Source organism: Papilio machaon, chromosome 22, assembly GCF_912999745.1.
Source record: "Papilio machaon chromosome 22, ilPapMach1.1, whole genome shotgun sequence".
In the NCBI taxonomy this organism is placed as follows: Eukaryota; Metazoa; Arthropoda; class Insecta; order Lepidoptera; family Papilionidae; genus Papilio; species Papilio machaon.
The window spans coordinates 4,600,509-4,619,425 of NC_060007.1; the positions used below are offsets into that span (position 1 = coordinate 4,600,509).

An 18,917-nucleotide genomic window follows, 5' to 3' on the forward strand; every position below is an offset into this window, starting at 1 on the left:
AAATATAACCTTGGCCGATATTTCGCATAAAATTCGCAAGAAAACACACAAGAAAATGGCACGTAGTATTTAAAAATTTCGATAATGCAATTGAAGACAAATTATCCGGTAGTCAAGAAAGCAGATTTTGCCTGCCATTTAATTTACAAAGGACTAGCTGTCGCCCGCGACTCCGTCCGCGCGGAATTAAAGAAAACGTAATGTAGCCTTTGAGTTCTTCCAGAGTGTGTTCTATATCTATAACAAATTCCATTGAGATCCATGTAGCCGTTCTGGAGATATTATGTATCAAACATGCATTCATCCATCCATCTCAACTTTCGCATTTATAATATTAGTAAGATTTATCACATTCCCTGTCATCAAATTGCCCTCCGAGTTCACTTTAAAATCACGAAAATCGTAATAGAATTGAACGTGTTATATAAGTTAATATTTTTTTTTCGTTTATTTATCACATTTTAGTAATTAGAAGTATTTTAATTATTTATTTTTACATTTAATTAAGTGATTAATACAATTTATAAATAATAATATTACACTTTTTATTACCATAGAAATTAACAAAATTTTAAAACACAATAATTTACAATATTCAGTGATGGCAAAAGGGTATTTATTAATTGGTATATGTTTATATTGTATTAATTTATTTGTTTAATTACATTTCTATATTCCATTCTGCAGATGATCTTTCATAAAAACAATGGAAATAGTTTTTTTATACAACGCAAATATTTTTTATAGTACGGGATCATAAAAAAACTAATATTACAGTTTTCATATGGCAACCAAAACAACTGTTCTCTTTGTACTTGTTTATTTTTTTGTAAGCGTCATGTTTTCTAAATATAGTTTCAGAATGAATGAATGGATCTTTTGCGCGTCATCAACGGACTTTATTTTTGTATAGTGACGTCATACTTTAGGTTATAACGAAAATTGTGGGCTCTATTTGTTTTTTTGATAGATATAATATGTTTAGAAGTATACTGGAATTAGTTTAACTTACGTCAAATGTACCGTTCAGCATCGTATGACTGGTATGCGTATATATTACGTTCCAATAGAAACCCGGATTATTTTGGCCACGAGCACATTTTTTGCTAGCACTTACGCAGTACTACATTGTGTTAACTATTTCATATTAAACTATTTTCAAAATAATAGCATAAGTGAAAATCAAAATGGCCTCAGTGTTTGAGTCTTGATAGTACTCTGTTTACTATCTCATACTCTATACTCATCCAATCTCTATGGATAGTCGATTGCATGGAAATTAGAACTTTTATGTCGTTACGATTTAATTGCGCCTGTTGATGTTACGTGATAGTTAATTCTATCTATATTATTAGTTCGAACCACTGCTACAAACCGGTACCATCAGCGACCATCAAATTGGCACAAAATACCACGTTTTGTAGCCTGTCCATTTATAGAGGTCTAATGATATAGGCGAATTATTCATTAATTTATTATAATAGCTGTCGCACGCGGCTCCGTCCGCGCGTAATAAAAAAAAACTTAGTAGCCTATGTGTACATCTGTGCCAAATTTCATCAAGATCTATTTAGCTGGTACGGAGATACCTCCATCCAAACATCCATCCATCCATATAAATTTTGGCATTTATGATATTTATTAAGATTTATTGTTATTTTTATAATAAAAAACACGATCGGTAATTAAATCTTTTACAACCTTACTCTCTGTATGTAGATGTTTAAAACTGTATGTAAATAGCCGGAGCAGATTTGTAGCGTGCTGTAAATAAATTGGCACGTAAATTTGGAGTTTACGAACTTTAGTTTTTAGATTTAAACCTTAAAAACATTTTTTTTCGCAATCATACTCGTAGTAGGTATCTTCTGGTTTGCAAAAGATAACAGCATAAATAAGAGTTATAGAATTATTACTAATATTTGACTTCATATTTTCAATATCCTTTAAATATTAATATATTATTTTTTATACCGGTGTTTCAGGAGTATAAACACATAGTAATAATCTTACTAATTTTACTAATATTTAAATGAATGGATGGATATTTGTTAGTAGGTATCTCCAGAACGGCTCAACAGATCTTGATGAAATTTGGCATGGATATTAAACATAGCTTGAAAAAAAACATAGGTTACTAATTAAGTTTTTTTTTTTTTAAATTCCTTGTTGACGTCGCGGGCAAAAGATTTATTGAGTATAGATTAAATTGTTTTACATTTGTATTGTGGGAACAAAAATAGAGACGATGTTCAATTATACGGTGCCAAATCACAGATGTTTATACAAGAGTAACACGTTTATTGTGTGTATATATGCATGTAGACGATTATAAATTTAGAAGCCATTAAGTTGAACAGACAACAGTAACAAAGGTTCAATTGATCGGCAATTTTATTGTGTTTGAACATTGAAGCGTATTATTGAGAGTTATAGTGTTTGTGTTCATTTTATATGTTGAAATTATCATATGGAAAATATAATAAACATTTGTAGAGAAAGAGAGAAGGTGAAGACTTCTAGTTTAAAGTCTTAGAAAATTTATCGGTATAAAAAACTAGCTTGCAACGTTACTACGTACTAGATTGTGATGTTAGGTTTATTATACGACTTTAGGGTTCTCAATTTTTACTCTATTAGTACATAATTTAAATACAGCAATTATAAATTAATCAAATAATGTGGCTAATAATTACATTTCTATATTATTACTTCAATACAAGTCATTAAATGAAATTAATTTTATACAGGATAGAGTGACAATAACACTTGCAAAAGGAAGTCCAGAGTGCCGTCCTTTGGTAATGTTATTTTTTACTCTGTGCTTTGGTGAGGGATACGGCCTTTCGAATTCTTCAAAATGCCCCCACATGTAAGAACTGTTCTGCATTTTTAATGGCAACCTTTTTAAATTATTGGCCTATTAAAAATGTTGCCGCTAGTATTATAAGTGAAGTAAAATATATCAGTCATAAAATTTATTTGCTAAATTTGTCCTTTGAAATTAAATAATCTGGCAACCCTAGTGGGTATAAAAGATGGCGTGTAAGATGGCGACGCGCCAACTATGCGCCCGCGCCGTAATATCTGACGCTCCTGACGCCACAGCTTTATAAAACACTCTTAATGCGACTATAAGAACGTCTGTCGCCATTTAAGGAGCCACTTGACTTTCGAATTTAAAACTGGATTAGTAAGATCCATTGCTTAATGAAAGCACTCCTTGTATCCAAACGATTTTGATATCATTCAATATGCATTTTGCAATTTTATCGACATATGTGAACGACTAATGATTGTCTTGGGTTCTGGGGTTTTAAATTTGAGACTAGTAAAACATAATAATCAAAAATGTTAAGTTATAACTCTTCAGGGTATATAGAGTGAAGGAAAGAGTAAGCAATCACATTGCAAAATTGTTATAAATTTATTCGAAGATAATATTTTGTTGGAGAATTGTCACATAATTTTAATCAAATCGAATCCATTATCACGTGAATATAAAATGGATTCAGTATAGGTACATTCGCAGAATTCATTGCCAAATGATTCAGTGTTTTGATTCAGTAAACGTTAGTCGATGTTGCTATATTTCCCCGAAAGGTACTGAAATTGGTAAAGAATTTAAAATAAGTCACAAATTTAAAAAAAATTAAGGTTTTAAAAACTATTTAATAAAAATCCTCTTTAAAACATTTGATTGAATTTTTCGTTCCGATCATTTAAAAAAAATTATTCCTTTGATTTTTTAAAAATGTAATTGACAAAAGCAAAATTAATGGAGTACCATGAAAAAATTACCTATTCGTACTGCAACATAAGGAAATAACTGAATATGATTGACGAGTAGGAGGTGCAAACGGAACGCATTGCAAATACAAATATTCTGTGTCGATAACGGTTTATTTTCTGTTTTGAGGATGAATACTTCTTTTGTATTCACACATAACATACTGTCCACTGCCTTGTCTATGGTAGAAAAAAAATGGGGCGATGGAAATAAAAAAAATAAAACGAATGTGAATTCAATTTCCTGTTTCACAACATGTAAATAATAAAATTTTACAAAATATACAAGAAATAAAATTATGTCAATGGTTTTTTTTTTTCAATAAACCCACTCATCAGCTTTTGCTTCGTTCCGCATTAAAAATCCTCACCACCTCTACCTACCGCAACCGTTAATGCCAAAATGGCGAGAATCAAATTGGCACTAAATGCCACGACTTATAACCTGTCCATTTATAGAGGTCAGTGCAAGAAACCTTATATAGATAGTTAGTTAACCTGCCAAACAATAACAAGTTACTTACAAACGTTTTTAGGAAAAGTAAAAGATTGCTTGAATATGCTAATTAATAAATCTTTCATCCACATCGGATTTTTTATGAGAGAGTCATGCATGCATTTATTGCATTATACTTTTCAAAATCGTTTATCTCCCAGATAAATATAAAGAATGGGATATAACTAACACTAAAGTGGTTAATAACAGTTAGTTTACCGTTGACCGAAAACCGATGAAGAAATAATTTCACGTGTGCATAACAGTACTCGTCGATGCGAATTTACGGTGGTTCGCGATTTTTTACAACCTCTCGTATGTCTGACTCATTTTAAACTTTCACATTTTAGACAATAACTGCATTCTTTTATTGTCGACTAGCTGTCGCCCGTGACTCCGTCCGCGCGGAATTAAAAAAAATAGTAGCTTTATGTTCTTTCAGACTACATTCTACAAATGCCAAATGTCATCAAGATCCGTTGAGCTATTCCGAAGATACCTTCAAATAAACTATCCATCCATCCATCCATCTAGACTAGACATTCGCATCTTATAGAAAGAAAGTCGTGTTAGTTACACTATTTATAACTCAAGATCGGTCGAACTGATTTAGCTGAAAATTAATAGGGAGGTAGTTTAGAACTAGGAGACGGACATAGGAACTTGTTTACCTTGTGTGCATTTTCTTTTATTCCGCGCGGACGGAGTCGCGGGTAAAAGCTAGTTTATAATATTGGTAAGATTAATATCATAAACAAGAGTGTTTTCATTGTTACTTGCAAGAATACTACAGTTTTTAATTTCCTGTATCATTGAGTAAACTTTTTGGGTATTTCGTTCATGTCTATCCAAGTGTAACAGGGATGGCAGTGATTTGTAAGTTCACTATATTTAACTCTTATATATTAGAATTCTTTGGAGTCACAGCATATCGTAATGATAGACTACAAGGCTATATTGTTTTATAACATAAATTACAATGCAACTCATTCCTTAACCGCAAATAACTTACGGCATACCGAAGTATGTCCATTGTTCAATATCTCTCACGGTTCCAGGAACCATTTATTTATTAATAGTCTTGAAAAATCGACTCCTATAATTAATAACTGAGAGACACTTCCTAAATATTATTTCAAAAATCTGCTAAAGAAATCCTTATGACAATCTATGTAGGGTTGACATTCCCGTTTTTGTAACACCAATTCAATCATTCGTAAATTCAGTTGTTAGTTTTTAATCTTGTCATCTTTTACGAAATACAGTGTAAACTCTTTATAACAATAAACTCCCTGTAACGTTGAAGCGAGCTCAACTTGGTTGGTTTGCGTTAAAACCCACATATTGAAACACTCTATATAGCGATACGCCATTCTCTATTACGAAGAAATGTGATAATATTTGTAGACAGTAAATATTTGTTATCGGTATTATTGTTTATGTTATGTTATCTTGTTAATTTGGTTGTTATTTTGTTCACTCCATATAACGATAACTCTCTATAGCGACAAAAAATAGTCCCTTGAGTTTCGTTATAAAGAGTTTACACTGTACATTCACTATTTTTACAATTATATTTAATAGTTTCTTTGAATTTCCTATTCTTTAAGTTATCTCTAAAGAGTGTTGACCGTTCGGACAAATCTACAGTCACAATTCACTTTGAATGTATTTCACCGTGGATTGAATATTTGCGAATATTTTACGCCGATTACGTCACAAGTAAAAACATTTGAGAGCGTGTTTACAACTTGCAGCAGATACTGAAAGTTTTATGGTCCGTGAATCGTATACGTGTTCCAACCTTAACCTACATCAAGATAAACTAAATACTATTACTATTCGATTGATAAAGGCATTTTATAGACTTATAAAGATAATAAAAAAATGTTTCAATCAAATAATACAAAACATCTTGTTGTGTCATAAATCATTTAAGAAAAAAAAAGTGTTATTAGAAATTACTCACACATTCTAAACATAAATACCAATCTTAACCACGATTTTAAAAAAAGGAAAAAAAGGACTAACGAATTCCTTAACCGTAAGCAAAGAATTAATCACAAAATTCCTGATACGAAAAACAAAACTTCAAACCAAAGCCTCAAGCATTTTGCGAGACTGACCTATGAGTCATGTTGGACCGTTTGAATGAATACCAATATAGAATGCATTCGAGCTACAAGTATGCGTAGGGCAGGTGAATCAGGAAATATATCCCACGCTATTGTTACTGAAATAAATACTGGCTACCAGCCCTAACATTTGTCAACGTGTTTAACAAACGATAAAGTGAATTCAATTTATTTGTTCTTACTACTTATACTAACCGTTGCCCGTGATTCCGTCAGCGAGGAATTAAAAAAATTAACAAGTAGCCTACAAAAAAAAAACTTAACTTCAAGACTTAACTACAACTATGTCAAACTTCATCAAGGTCCGTTGAGTTTTTCAGATAGGTACCTTCTAACAAACCTCTATCCATCTGAACTTTCGCATTTATAATATAAGTAAGATTAAATCGCCCTTGACTGTACAGACAGACAGACTAATAGAAAAAATATATAGATGTTTCGGTGAAAAAACAAGTGAAGAAACAAGTAAAATCTTCAGTAACGCATATTTATTACTACATACTTAAACAAACGAGGGTTATCTTAAATAATAATTATATTTAATTAATGTAGCCATTAATTACAATTTAAAAAACAATTAAAATACATAAAATTATGTAATAATTTGTGTCTCGTTAACAAACCGCACACATAACAAATCATTATGTCCAATAACATAGTTATTTAATTTCCTAGAGCTTTGAATGCATACATAACTATACTATGTAGGTATCTTTACATGCCTTAGATACGATCTCAAGTTGTTATACAACGTAGATATGTTGATGAATTTCTGTAAGGAATGCACAACATACGTAAGTTGTCGACAACTGTTTTTATTGTTGTGTTGGAAATAACTACATTGAAATCTGTATCAATATGATTTATATAGTTGTCATGTTAGTAGGTCGTATAAATAAAATAAAAAATTAAGGACTATGTGCAAAATAGTACGGACCAAGAGTTTGTAGATGTCGTTTGTTTTAAAATATAAAAATAAAGAAAATTACCGTAATATACACAGTACCGTAACAGTCACAGTATTTTTATCATTACTTCACCTTCTTTTATTTAAAAAGTTAGAAACTCGATAATACTCTGAGAATATTAGTGAAAATATGAGAAAATGTTTTGTCATTTTCTAAGGAACGACAGTATTAGAACAAGTGGGTGAATTTTCAATCTTAAATTATATTACGCTTTGAAATAAAAGTGAATCGTATGATGTTAAAAGAAACTTTTACACTCACGCCATCTACCGGACGTCTCATTACATTTTTTTATCTTGATAATACTATTTCAGATCTTTTTACAAACGATGCCAAATTATTTTTATAACATTCTAACTTTAGTACTTATTTCAATTTGTCAGTATGAAGTGTTGAATATAAGCTTTTTATATTTGAAATAACACGTAATCCGCAGATTTATAGGCGTCCCTTTTTATTTTCCTCGCTTGAAATTTTCTCCCAAATACATCGTATCAATATTTCGGTACGTGTGCGTTAACGTTGTTGTCTTTAAAAGTGACTGGCGAACAGGCATTTGCTAAATTATCGCGTACTATTTTTTGACCACAAACATCTTGGGTAAACGCTGGTTTGAATAATAAAATAAGACATTGTAATAGTACTTACAGTTCAAGTACGACGCACATGTACTTGCCCCAGTCGTAGGCGTCGTATAGCTGTATGAGGCGCGGGTGACGCAGCCGACGCATAACGTCCACCTCACGTTCAACATTCCGCCGCTCGTCTCTTCTGCTGACAGACACCAGTTTCGCAGCTAACTCCAAACCGGTGCTCTTCTCACGGCATAAGTATACTGTGCCGAATTTGCCACTGCAAAAGAACATAGACTTATTCCTGAACTTAGATTTGTTCCGATATTAAGAAATTCTATAAGTGTACAATTTTTACACTAAATTTACACTTAGCATCATAATCATCAACCTGCCCTTATCCCTATGGAGGGTCGGCACAGTATGTACTACTCCTCCATACATCTCTATCAGCCGTCATATCTGAATTTACCCCCGTCTTACGCATATCCTCTTTCACACAATCCATCCATACTTTCTTTGGTCTTCCTCTACCTTTATAGCCATCCACATTCAATTCCATTACTTTTTTTGTTTATATGATTATCATCCCTCCGCATAACATGTACAAACCACGCTAACCTTCTGCTCCTCAATTTCTCGATAACTGGCGCTACTTTCAAACTTCCTCTGACATACACATTCTTAACTTTATCTTAGACGCCAAGACTGTATTTAGAATTTAATCCAAATGTTTAGCAGGATTTCTTTTACAACTTATATTACATAAATATTAACATGTTATAATGACAAGATGATGTAAATTATTTTGTAATTTATTTAACGTTAAAGTTGGTAAAACCTTGGATGACTTATGTGTAGTTTTGTGACAAAATATTACGTGCTGTAGTGATGTGACTCACCGACCAATCTCCGACAGCATTTCGAAAAAGTCATTGACATCCGTGCCACGTTTGATGGAGACATCGCGACAGGGGAATGGCGGCTCTATCTCTGGAAAAGAAATTTTTTTTTCAAATAATCAATAATAACTTATTAACCTTGATTCGCATTCGACCGCTAATTAAATTGCATGCATTTTGCCACTCGTGATTGCTATGAGAAATGTTACATGACCAAAAAATGTACCATTTACAATAGGGCAGCCGCGATGTCGTAGAAGTGGCTAATTTAATATCGTCTAATCTAATATTAATTGCTTAAAATGTAATATATAGATAACAAAATCATTATACAATATTAAACAGTATATTTCTTATCTTAATTAAAATAAAATTGGTACGTCATTTATAAAGTGTAGGCATTAACGATATTTTCATTACTTTAAACACTTATAAAACATTTCAAAAGATGTTAATTACAATAAAATTCATATTACTATTTTCTTTAACAGAGTAAGGCGAGATAAATGTACAGGGGATCGAAAGGAATGAAAGAGAAAGGGCATACTGTTGCAAATACCATTAACACTACAGTTTTCTTGTATGTATGAAGGTATGATTGTATTTTTTTGTTTAATTTAGAACTTTGAAAATCATATCTGATATGTCAAAACGCTTTCCAATTTCGCGGTACTAGATACTTGCAGATATGACACTTTCTAAAACTTGTTTGTTATTTTTTTTTGCAATTGGAAAGTATCAAATGAATATAAAACTTTGTTTGTTTTATAATAAATTAAAAGATAACTTAATAAGTATGGTATGTGTTCTTCCAGACTATGTTCTAAATCTGTGCCAAATTTTATCAAGATCCGTTGAGCCATTCCGGAGATACCTTCAAACAATCATCCATTCGACCATCCATCCAGCTAAACTTTCGCATTTATAATATTAGTAAGACTATCGGTAACAAAGTCGATGAATTCGGAATATCAAAACATAATCTAGAGTCACCTAATTTATATAATTCCATTTGCAATCCTCGTCAGAAATTAGGTACCTACTTAAAGAGAGACATGACACAAGCCGATTTCTCTAAAAACCAAGATTTCAATCCTTCGTCAGAGAATATCGATGTCTGAATCACAAAGTTATGGTAATTAATAATATAAATGTTTACGTTATTGTTTTAGATTGTAACAATATCGTCTAGATAGTTAAAATAGAACTGTATGAGCGAGATTTCGTCATTAGACGTGACAAATGATCTTGCGTTAAGCGCTGTCATCGCCCGACACTAAGGGTTGCCAGCATTACAATTCAAATCTCCATTGCATGATTTAAATATGCATTAATGTTAGCTGTATAAAAAACATTCAAATGCATTGATACATTGTTGATCTGAAAAGATAAAATTATCGATTCCTCTATTGACCTTTACAAGGTCGAAGTACAAATAAGTTGAATAATTGGAACGAAGTTCCTTATCGCGCGTTGTGAAAGGGGGCTAGACGGAAAAAATTCTTACGAAAAGTTGTCACGACACTTTTTGCTATGGACGAATGAGCGCTACTTCACCATGGCAACGACGTGACAATATATAACGAAAATTCATAGAAATAAAATGTACTTCTTGCGAAGACTTAAGTTTTTTATTCAAAGAATAAACATTGGTTCCTTCACTAATTAATTGAAAGGAACTTCGTTCCATCCGGGTGTCCCTTGACACCTCTCAAGTTTTTTTTTATTTAACCCGTATATGCGAGGTAATAAAGCTCGATAAACTAATTTCATACCGTAATACAAACTATCCACATGTGAAAGTAAAGTTGGGTACAAAAACAACTGAGCTAATCTCAACAAATTGGGTCAGACCACTACAGATAAACTATACAATTTTCTATACATCGAGATTGTCACGTTCTAATTATTGTATACTAGCTTTTACCCGCGACTCCGTCCGCGCGGAATAAAAAAAAATGCACACAAGATAAAAAAAGTTCCTACGTCCGTCTCCTAGTTCTAAGCTTCCTCCCCATCAATTTTCAGCTAAATCAGTTCTACCGATCTTGAGTTATAAATAGTGTAACTAACACTTTCTTTTATATATATAGATTATATATAACATAGTACATATCAACGTAATCATAAATTTCCATTGTCGTCCCCATAAAATATTTTATCAGCGTATAAAAGTAAAATCATGTAGACCGTAAGAAAGTCAACACTGGTTTCTGATAAGGCAGCGTTGTTTTATATATTCATAAGTAGGTCGAATGCGTTATTGCTTATCCGTAATGATCGGCACCGGTTTCGCTTGGAACGCACCTATAATCGTGCAGCGCGATAAAAGATAAGGGAGAAAAAAATCGAGCTCTCGCGACCGTATTACGCTAATGGTGTTGCCAGTTGTGGAGAAAGCTGGAGTTGTTTGAACCTACATCGCCAAAGTTTATCTTAATAGATGGCAATGCACTCTGTATGCTGTCCTAGTTTATTCTTTTAAAGTCTATACTTCTCTTAGCGAATTATAAGAAAATATACATATTTAATTAAGTTAATTGAAATTAAATTTACGAAAACTATGTTTCTTGGTAGAACATCCTAGACAAAACATTACATCAGATTACACAGATAGGTCAGGCGTGACGAACTTGTACATTGATAGTTTACAAATTTGTTTTTTTTATAATGCTAACTGTCACTGTTTGATTCTCCCACAATATGGTATCTTCACGAACGCTGGCAACCCTCGCGGCCGCTGTCGTCGGCCGGCGGCGATCTGAACCACCCGACGCTCTCCGGTCAAAAATAAAGACGGATTCCTTTCTTCTGCCAAAAATCATGTGTTTTTGTTTATTTTATTCACGATCGCCCAATCTATTTAAATGCATCTATTGATATAAAATTGTGTGTCAGTATCGAATATATCAAGAAAACTCATCGCTTAATCGTTCACTGAGTCATTCATTCCTATAATTGGATATTATAAACGTACAAGCATTGAAATATACTACTATAAACGCGTACGGCCACGTGTTATTTGTCATAACGTATTAATTAGACGTGGCGACCGTCTTGATTTGAGTTTCAAAATAAATTACCACGAATTTAAATAAATGACAAGAAATAGTTTGAAAAGTAATATACAGTTAAAATCTGTTATAACGACATCGAAGGGACTACTCATATTGAGTCGTAAAAACCGATAGTTGTAACAACCGGTGACAGGTATTAATAGGAAAGATATGTAATAACATTCAGCCAGGACCTTTGATTTTGGTCAATTTAACCGGTATGTTGTTCTAAACGATGTCGCTATAAACGGTTTTGACTGTAGTTTGTAGAGCCATGGAAAAAAACTATTAACTGAATCATATAAGAATGCAAACGTCAAAAAAGAATGCAAAATATTCTTGATAAGAAGTAATTAAGTATATTGAATGAAAAACACAGAGAAAAGTAGAATTTAAACTTATTGTGCTAACTATAGGTGGGCCAATTTAATAGGTCACGATTGAAATAAATTAATTTTAACTTCATAGTGAGGTGAGCTGCTTAAAAACATTGATTGGAGTTGATTAAAGTGAATGAATCAATTCGGACTTCAAATAGATGTGAATCGAATTCCGATATTATCAAAAATCCATGTTTTTCGTTCGATTTTTTTGCAACATCCTTAGTGTTTAAAAAGAAAAAGAGTTCAATGACGTAACATTGTAACGAAGTACGGTTGAAATTATTACATTAAATATGTAATCGAAATTTGAAAAAAGGTAAGCTTTTGTGCTGTTCTAATTTCGAATATAGAAAAAATAATATTTTACGTCCGCCGTTACAAGATTACGTTGTTGGATTTTAACGAAGTGTCAAATGTGAGCTATTAAAATGGCAAACCAATAATGAAAAAGACGATAATGCAAGGATGCAATTGTAATATTAAATTAAAAAGATACTTTGAATGGAATTTAAAAATAGAATAGCGAAATTACTGCAATAAAATTGATGACGACACAAATTATATTTACACAAATGTAACTTAAGTACATAGTAGGTACTGCAGACGTAGACATTCCATACATAGTATTAAGAATTTTGTTAAGGTGGGTATAGACTAGAGCATTTACTTGTAACAAAATAACGAGCCGCTCTATATGTTGTTGTGTATCACCTTTTCACGAACCAGACGTGCTTTGGAAACTATTCTTTTACCTGTATCATATCATTCGTTAAAACGTTACATTACATAGAAAAGCTTGAGAAAACGCTCTAGTGTATATTCACCTTTATGATTAGAATAGAAATGTAATTTATTAATAACGCTACATTGGTAAAAATATTTATTACACTGTAAAGGTAGTTGAAAAAAAACATCGAACAAAAAAAATATCGTACAAAGGTGAACGACTTTGGAGCGTAAACAATGTAATATGTTAAAAAGCAAACGTCGAACAATATTTTTAAACAGTAAAATTAAACTTGTATTCAATTTATAATTGACTAGCTGTCGCCCGCGACTCCCTCCGTGTTGAATTAAAAGACAAATATACGTAATAATAAATAGTCTATGTGTTCTTCCAGACTATGTTCTACATCTATGCCAAATTTTATTAAGATCTGTTAAGCCGTTCCGGAGATACCTACAAACAAACATCCATCCATCTAAACATTCGCATCTATCTATCTATAAATCTATATATATAAAAGAAAGTTGTGTTAGTTACGCCATTTATAACTCAAGAACGGCTGAATCGATTTCACTGAAAATTGGTGGGCAGGTAGCTTAGAACCAGGAATAGGACATAGGATAACTTTTACCCCGTTTTCTTTTTTTTATTCCGCGCGGACGGAGTCGCGGATTAAAGCTAGTTTATAATATTAGTATGATTTTAAGACTTTAGTCGAATATTTTTTTATACATAAATAAACCAATTGCAAGAAATCATACCCTATCTTTACAACATTAACATACATAATTATACGAGTACTAACTTTGAAAATAATTAATAACTTACATTTAATTAATTATATTTATTAATTAAAATGTTTCTTACCGCCTACTGGATCTGTCTCGTCCACGTGGATCATATCGGGTATTCTGTGAAAAAAAAACACGTAAAATTAATACATAAATTAAGAGGAAAAAAAATATAAAAATTTGCGCATTAAAATATTGACTCTTAGATTCAACACATCTAAATTTTTATTGACTTCTTGTTTACAAAAGTTTTAGATAGCTCTTAATTTTTCTTTTCTTTTCAAAATCCAATGAAAACAATTAGTTCTTGAATTATTAATTACATCCAAACAAAAGACGGAACACAACAACAATTAAAACAATTTCGTTTATTATTGCAATAAATTTAAAAAAGAATTATAATTATTATTTATTACCGGTAAATGACAATGCCAAAAATAATCGGTATGAAATACCGGTTTTTTACAAGCCTACGGGGAAACTTCGCGCCAAAAAGCACGTCAAAAGTGGGCCATCGAAACTCGACAGAGCTCGCCACTCAATATTCGATGAATTTAATAATTTCCCTTCCGAAAATGTTCCCGCGTGAAAGTTGTGCATAAAACGATGAATAAACTTGATTCATGAATGTTTACATGTATTTAGACATTTTATAGCATTCATTATAGTTTTATGGCGTTACAGTTCACGCTTAACGTGCCAGTTGTAGAGGCCAACATACAAGGGAGTTTGTTCGATAGAATTGCAACGAAATTCGTTAATTTAAAAAGGATTTCTGATTATAAATCGCGTGTCTTTACATCCATCACCGTGAATTTTTAGTATTAATCTAACTTTTGACATTAAGAAACGCGCCATTTTTACTCTATGACATAAATTACAAATAACTTGCATGAATACTTATTATAACAGTGATAATTGTAATGTACCTAAAACTTTTTGTAATATTCAAACAAAATAGTTTCTCATACAAATTTTTTATAGGTTGTATACCGTGCAATAATTGTTTATAATCCATACAACAGTAGTTATGCGTGGAACGTTACCGGCCAGTAATACCAAGGCCGCATAAACTCCATTGTGACATTCTAGACAAGCAGGGCACTCTCCAGCGATTTATAATAAGCTCGACTGCAGCAGTATTCGGGTCATCTATTTAGGTTTACGAACGAACGTTACGGGACATGTTATTACGATCATACAGCCCTGGTCACGATTCCGAACGCACGATTACATTGCAAATGATGTCTTTTGTCTATTGTTCAACTGGACTCCTATACACGTTCTCTATGGCAAATTACAGAAGTGGCTCTATGTACAAAGTGCCTTTGCCTTTCTAAATCCTTTAACTGAATTACGAGAACGCTTAATAGAATTTTGAAATGAGTTAGTATAGTCGTTTTCAATTAAAATGAGGGGTATGATAGTACAGATTCTACGGCAGTAGAAACTAATGGTTTTAGACAATTTTCGTTTTTTTTTCAAGCTCAAAACCAAAACCATTGCCAACACAACAAAGTTACGTAAGAATTCTTTATTAAATAAAAACCGTTAAATATATCAGTAGACAGATAAATGGTATTTTAAATGTACATAAAATTAGAATGTTTTATCTACATCGCGTTCGTTTTGGCAAAATTAATGCGAAACGTTTGTTTAATAGACATCATCAATTAAAGTCTGTTACCGCAACATGTTTGCATTTAAAAAAAAACATTGTGTACCGTACGTAAAAAGAATCGCGACTTCGTTCCGGCATTTCATGGTTCATAAAAAGATATGTCTGAGATCGTAGTTAAAAAAGAGCACAAGGACATATAAACTAAAATCACAGATTAATTTAAAATAAACCGATTACTAAGCAAATTAATAGTTATTGAGAAAACATCAATGATTTTTATGTAAGTCCAGAGTAAAATGAAATCCAGAAAACTGGTTTCTGAATTAAAATGTCGTATATTATTTAATCCGGATTGTTTAACGATTGTCGATTGTTATTTTTGAGAGTTTACTTATCCATGCTTAATACTTCATAGGAAATAAATACCACAAAGAGTTAGTTTACTTTAAAAACCGATAAAATGTGCGATTCGCGATACCGCACTTCACTATTCTCGTCACGTACTTGCGTAGGAAGATATGTGTCATGTTTATGGATTATCTAAGTAAAATACATCCACTAATTTTATCACAGACAAGTTGAATCTACAAATTTATTTACTGTCAACAATCGTGCTCCTATTTTACATACTGACTTGCTGATTTCAAAATGAAAAATGATTCAGATATAATATATGATTATCAAGAACAAGTTAAACGTAAAGTTTTACTGCCTAGAAATGTTCTATAGAACACACAAGCGGGTCTGCCAATTTATTAATCGTTAAATCTTAAATAAATACCGATGAAAATTATTTTTCCATATTTGATATTTCCATATTAAGATGCAGTAATGTGCTTTGTTTTGTATTATTTCATAACTAGCTGTCGCCCGTGACTCCGTCCGCGCGGAATTGAAAAAAAACTTAATAAGTAGCCTATGTGTTCTTCCAGACTATGTTCTACATCTGTGCCAAATTTGATCAAGATCCGTTGAGCCGTTCCGGAGATACCTTCAAACAAACATCTATCCATCCATCCATCGAAACATTCGCATTTATAATATTAGTAATAGTACAAGATATCTTCCTTTACTATATCAGCGACGCGTCCCGACTTCGCTTGATGATACTTATATTAATTTACGTCTCATGTTTCTTGATTGAAAAACATCTGTATAGTTATCAAAAGATAGTCATCTGTTGAGTTACAGTATGTATTTAGTATTGGATTACATTACAAACAAACAGACATGTATTTAACAACATCATTGCTTCCAATCATAATATCAAATTGTTTCTATTCTGATGACAGTTGCAGTAGAGCTGTTTACTAATAGTAATAGATAAATTACATGGCATCTAAAATTATGAAACTCCTAGAATAACTAAATAGAACATAAAACACTGCGATCTTCAAAAAACACACTTCCATGTACAGTCTGGGCCTTTCGAGGTGTTCCACGTAAAAATTAATCGTGTCACATTTAAAAGTAGCGTCCTATTGGTAATTGTTTCAGCGTCGTGATATTAATGCTAATGAAACGTCGAAATGAATCGCTCTTTAGATGGAATACTGTCAGTTTCCCTGGTAGTACAATCGAGGAAGCTTGTTTTATAACCATCACTTTAAAATGCCATCAAAAACTTATAGCAATACTAGCTGTCGCCTGCGACTCCGTCCGCGCGGAAGAAAAACTTAATAAGTAGCCTCACTATAAGTTTAGGGGTGAATAGGTCATAGTCAATCACGCTGGTCAACTGCGGGTTCATAGCAATATATGTTATAAATCGTCTTACGGTGAATGCGATATCAATCCTAAGTGGGACCCGAATTTGCTTCTTCAAGTATACGCCGTTCATCTCGGACATCTCGGACAATAGAACATATTTGGGCGCATTTATAACGCACTAAAAAAAAGCGCCCGTGCCAATAAGGGCTTATGTCTTCCATAGTATGCTTAGATTTTATTGGGAGAAAAAATAAAACATTACTCATGTGAAGGTTTGAGGATAAACAAAACGCCTCCGCACTAAGTGGTGCCTTATCAACAAAATTATATGGTCTTGTATACGTATAAATTATTCCTATGTCCATACATGTCGAAGTTAATGAGTGCCGCCTATTGTTCTGGAAATGTTTTATTGTGATCGTTTGTGACGCGTTCCCACCGTCACGTGATGAGTCAATCGATAATTATTTACGATGTAACTTTTTTTTAAATTCGTATGCTTAGTAACTTAGTTCTTAAACGAAATCTTAAGTTCGAAATAAGCTCGAAATTATTTCTTCAAATGATGCGTCTATTGTAAAATATGTTACTTAATGTTAGATTGCCCTTACTGTACTTACTGTTATCTCCCTTAGTGAACAATTAACAATTGAGCGTGGCAGTTAGCATTTAAATAAGTGAATACCATACTTAAATTAAAATATCAATTAAAATAACGTGGTTTATATTAATAAAGCATAAAGTCTAGGCGCCAATTAATTCATCCTCTTTATAAATTCTTTGTGCCTTACTTGGCTCTTACCATACATAGCTTGTTTACATATGTTTTAATTAATAGATTTAATTTCAATAATAATGTGAGTACATCACTGTTATGTAACTCAATGGCTAAGGAAGTAAATATAAATGAGTATTAGGAAAAATCAAGCTTTATAAGGATACAAACATTTGTGACATAATTTATCATTCATTCATAAAGAAATTGTAAATTATTATTGGCTTATTTATTGTTTAGGAGTATTGAAAACAATAAACAATTAACTTTGGATTATCCCTTCCCATATTTATCAGAACGAAATAAAATATAATTTTTGTAACATGTCTGTTGAGTTTTCCTATGTTAATGACGTTCAATTTTTGAACTTAGTAAAAATAGTTAACACTTTTATAAACTTCAAGCATTCATAATTACTACCCTTTGCCCGTTTTTCTTACAAATCTTCCTGAACTTCGCCGTTGAAATAATACTGTTTTCCGTTGCGTCACTTCGGCTCTCGTCGCTATAATCTGAAGATATATAAAAATCTTCAAACTTTCAAAGTGACATTAAAGTATCCAAAACATTTGAGGTGAACCGGCTCCCTTGATACGAGACCGTTTGCGGGTTCAACGGCCGCCCGCTTTCAAAACCAGTTCCGAGATAAAAAAAATATGCTCACGTACTCTTTGCAACATGTCGCCAACTTGATAGGTGCACCTTTTTGTTGTCAGACAATGAGGTAGAAGCGTCCGGGAATCTATTTATGGCGTAAGAATAACAAACGGACACTGGATTAACTTTATGAGTTCCTCCATTTATATTCAACGATAACGCGCCACAAACGCGTGACGTTTTCGCAAGTGACAGACGGTGTAATGTCAACCAAGGCCAAACCAGCCAGTTATTTTCTCTTTATTGAAAAAAAAAAAACAATCGCTTTATTATAAAACGACACGTATTTAAACAAATGTCACATTGTTATTAAAGTTTATAAAATAAAATCACGT

At 32.3% G+C, this 18,917-nt stretch overlaps 1 protein-coding gene across 1 annotated transcript in view; it reads right to left on the reverse strand.

Annotated features, from left to right (window-relative positions):
- LOC106720800 (myosin light chain kinase, smooth muscle) overlaps positions 1-18,917 on the reverse strand; it is a 32,831-nt gene that overhangs the window by 5,489 nt on the left and 8,425 nt on the right. Inside the window, exons 2-4 of the mRNA XM_045683460.1 lie at positions 13,896-13,939; positions 8,863-8,953; positions 8,037-8,240 (exon numbers count right to left, since the gene is read on the reverse strand). Of these exons, the coding sequence (XP_045539416.1) occupies positions 8,037-8,240; positions 8,863-8,953; positions 13,896-13,929 (329 nt within the window). The 5' untranslated portion in view covers positions 13,930-13,939. The remainder of the gene's footprint in view (positions 1-8,036; positions 8,241-8,862; positions 8,954-13,895; positions 13,940-18,917) is intronic.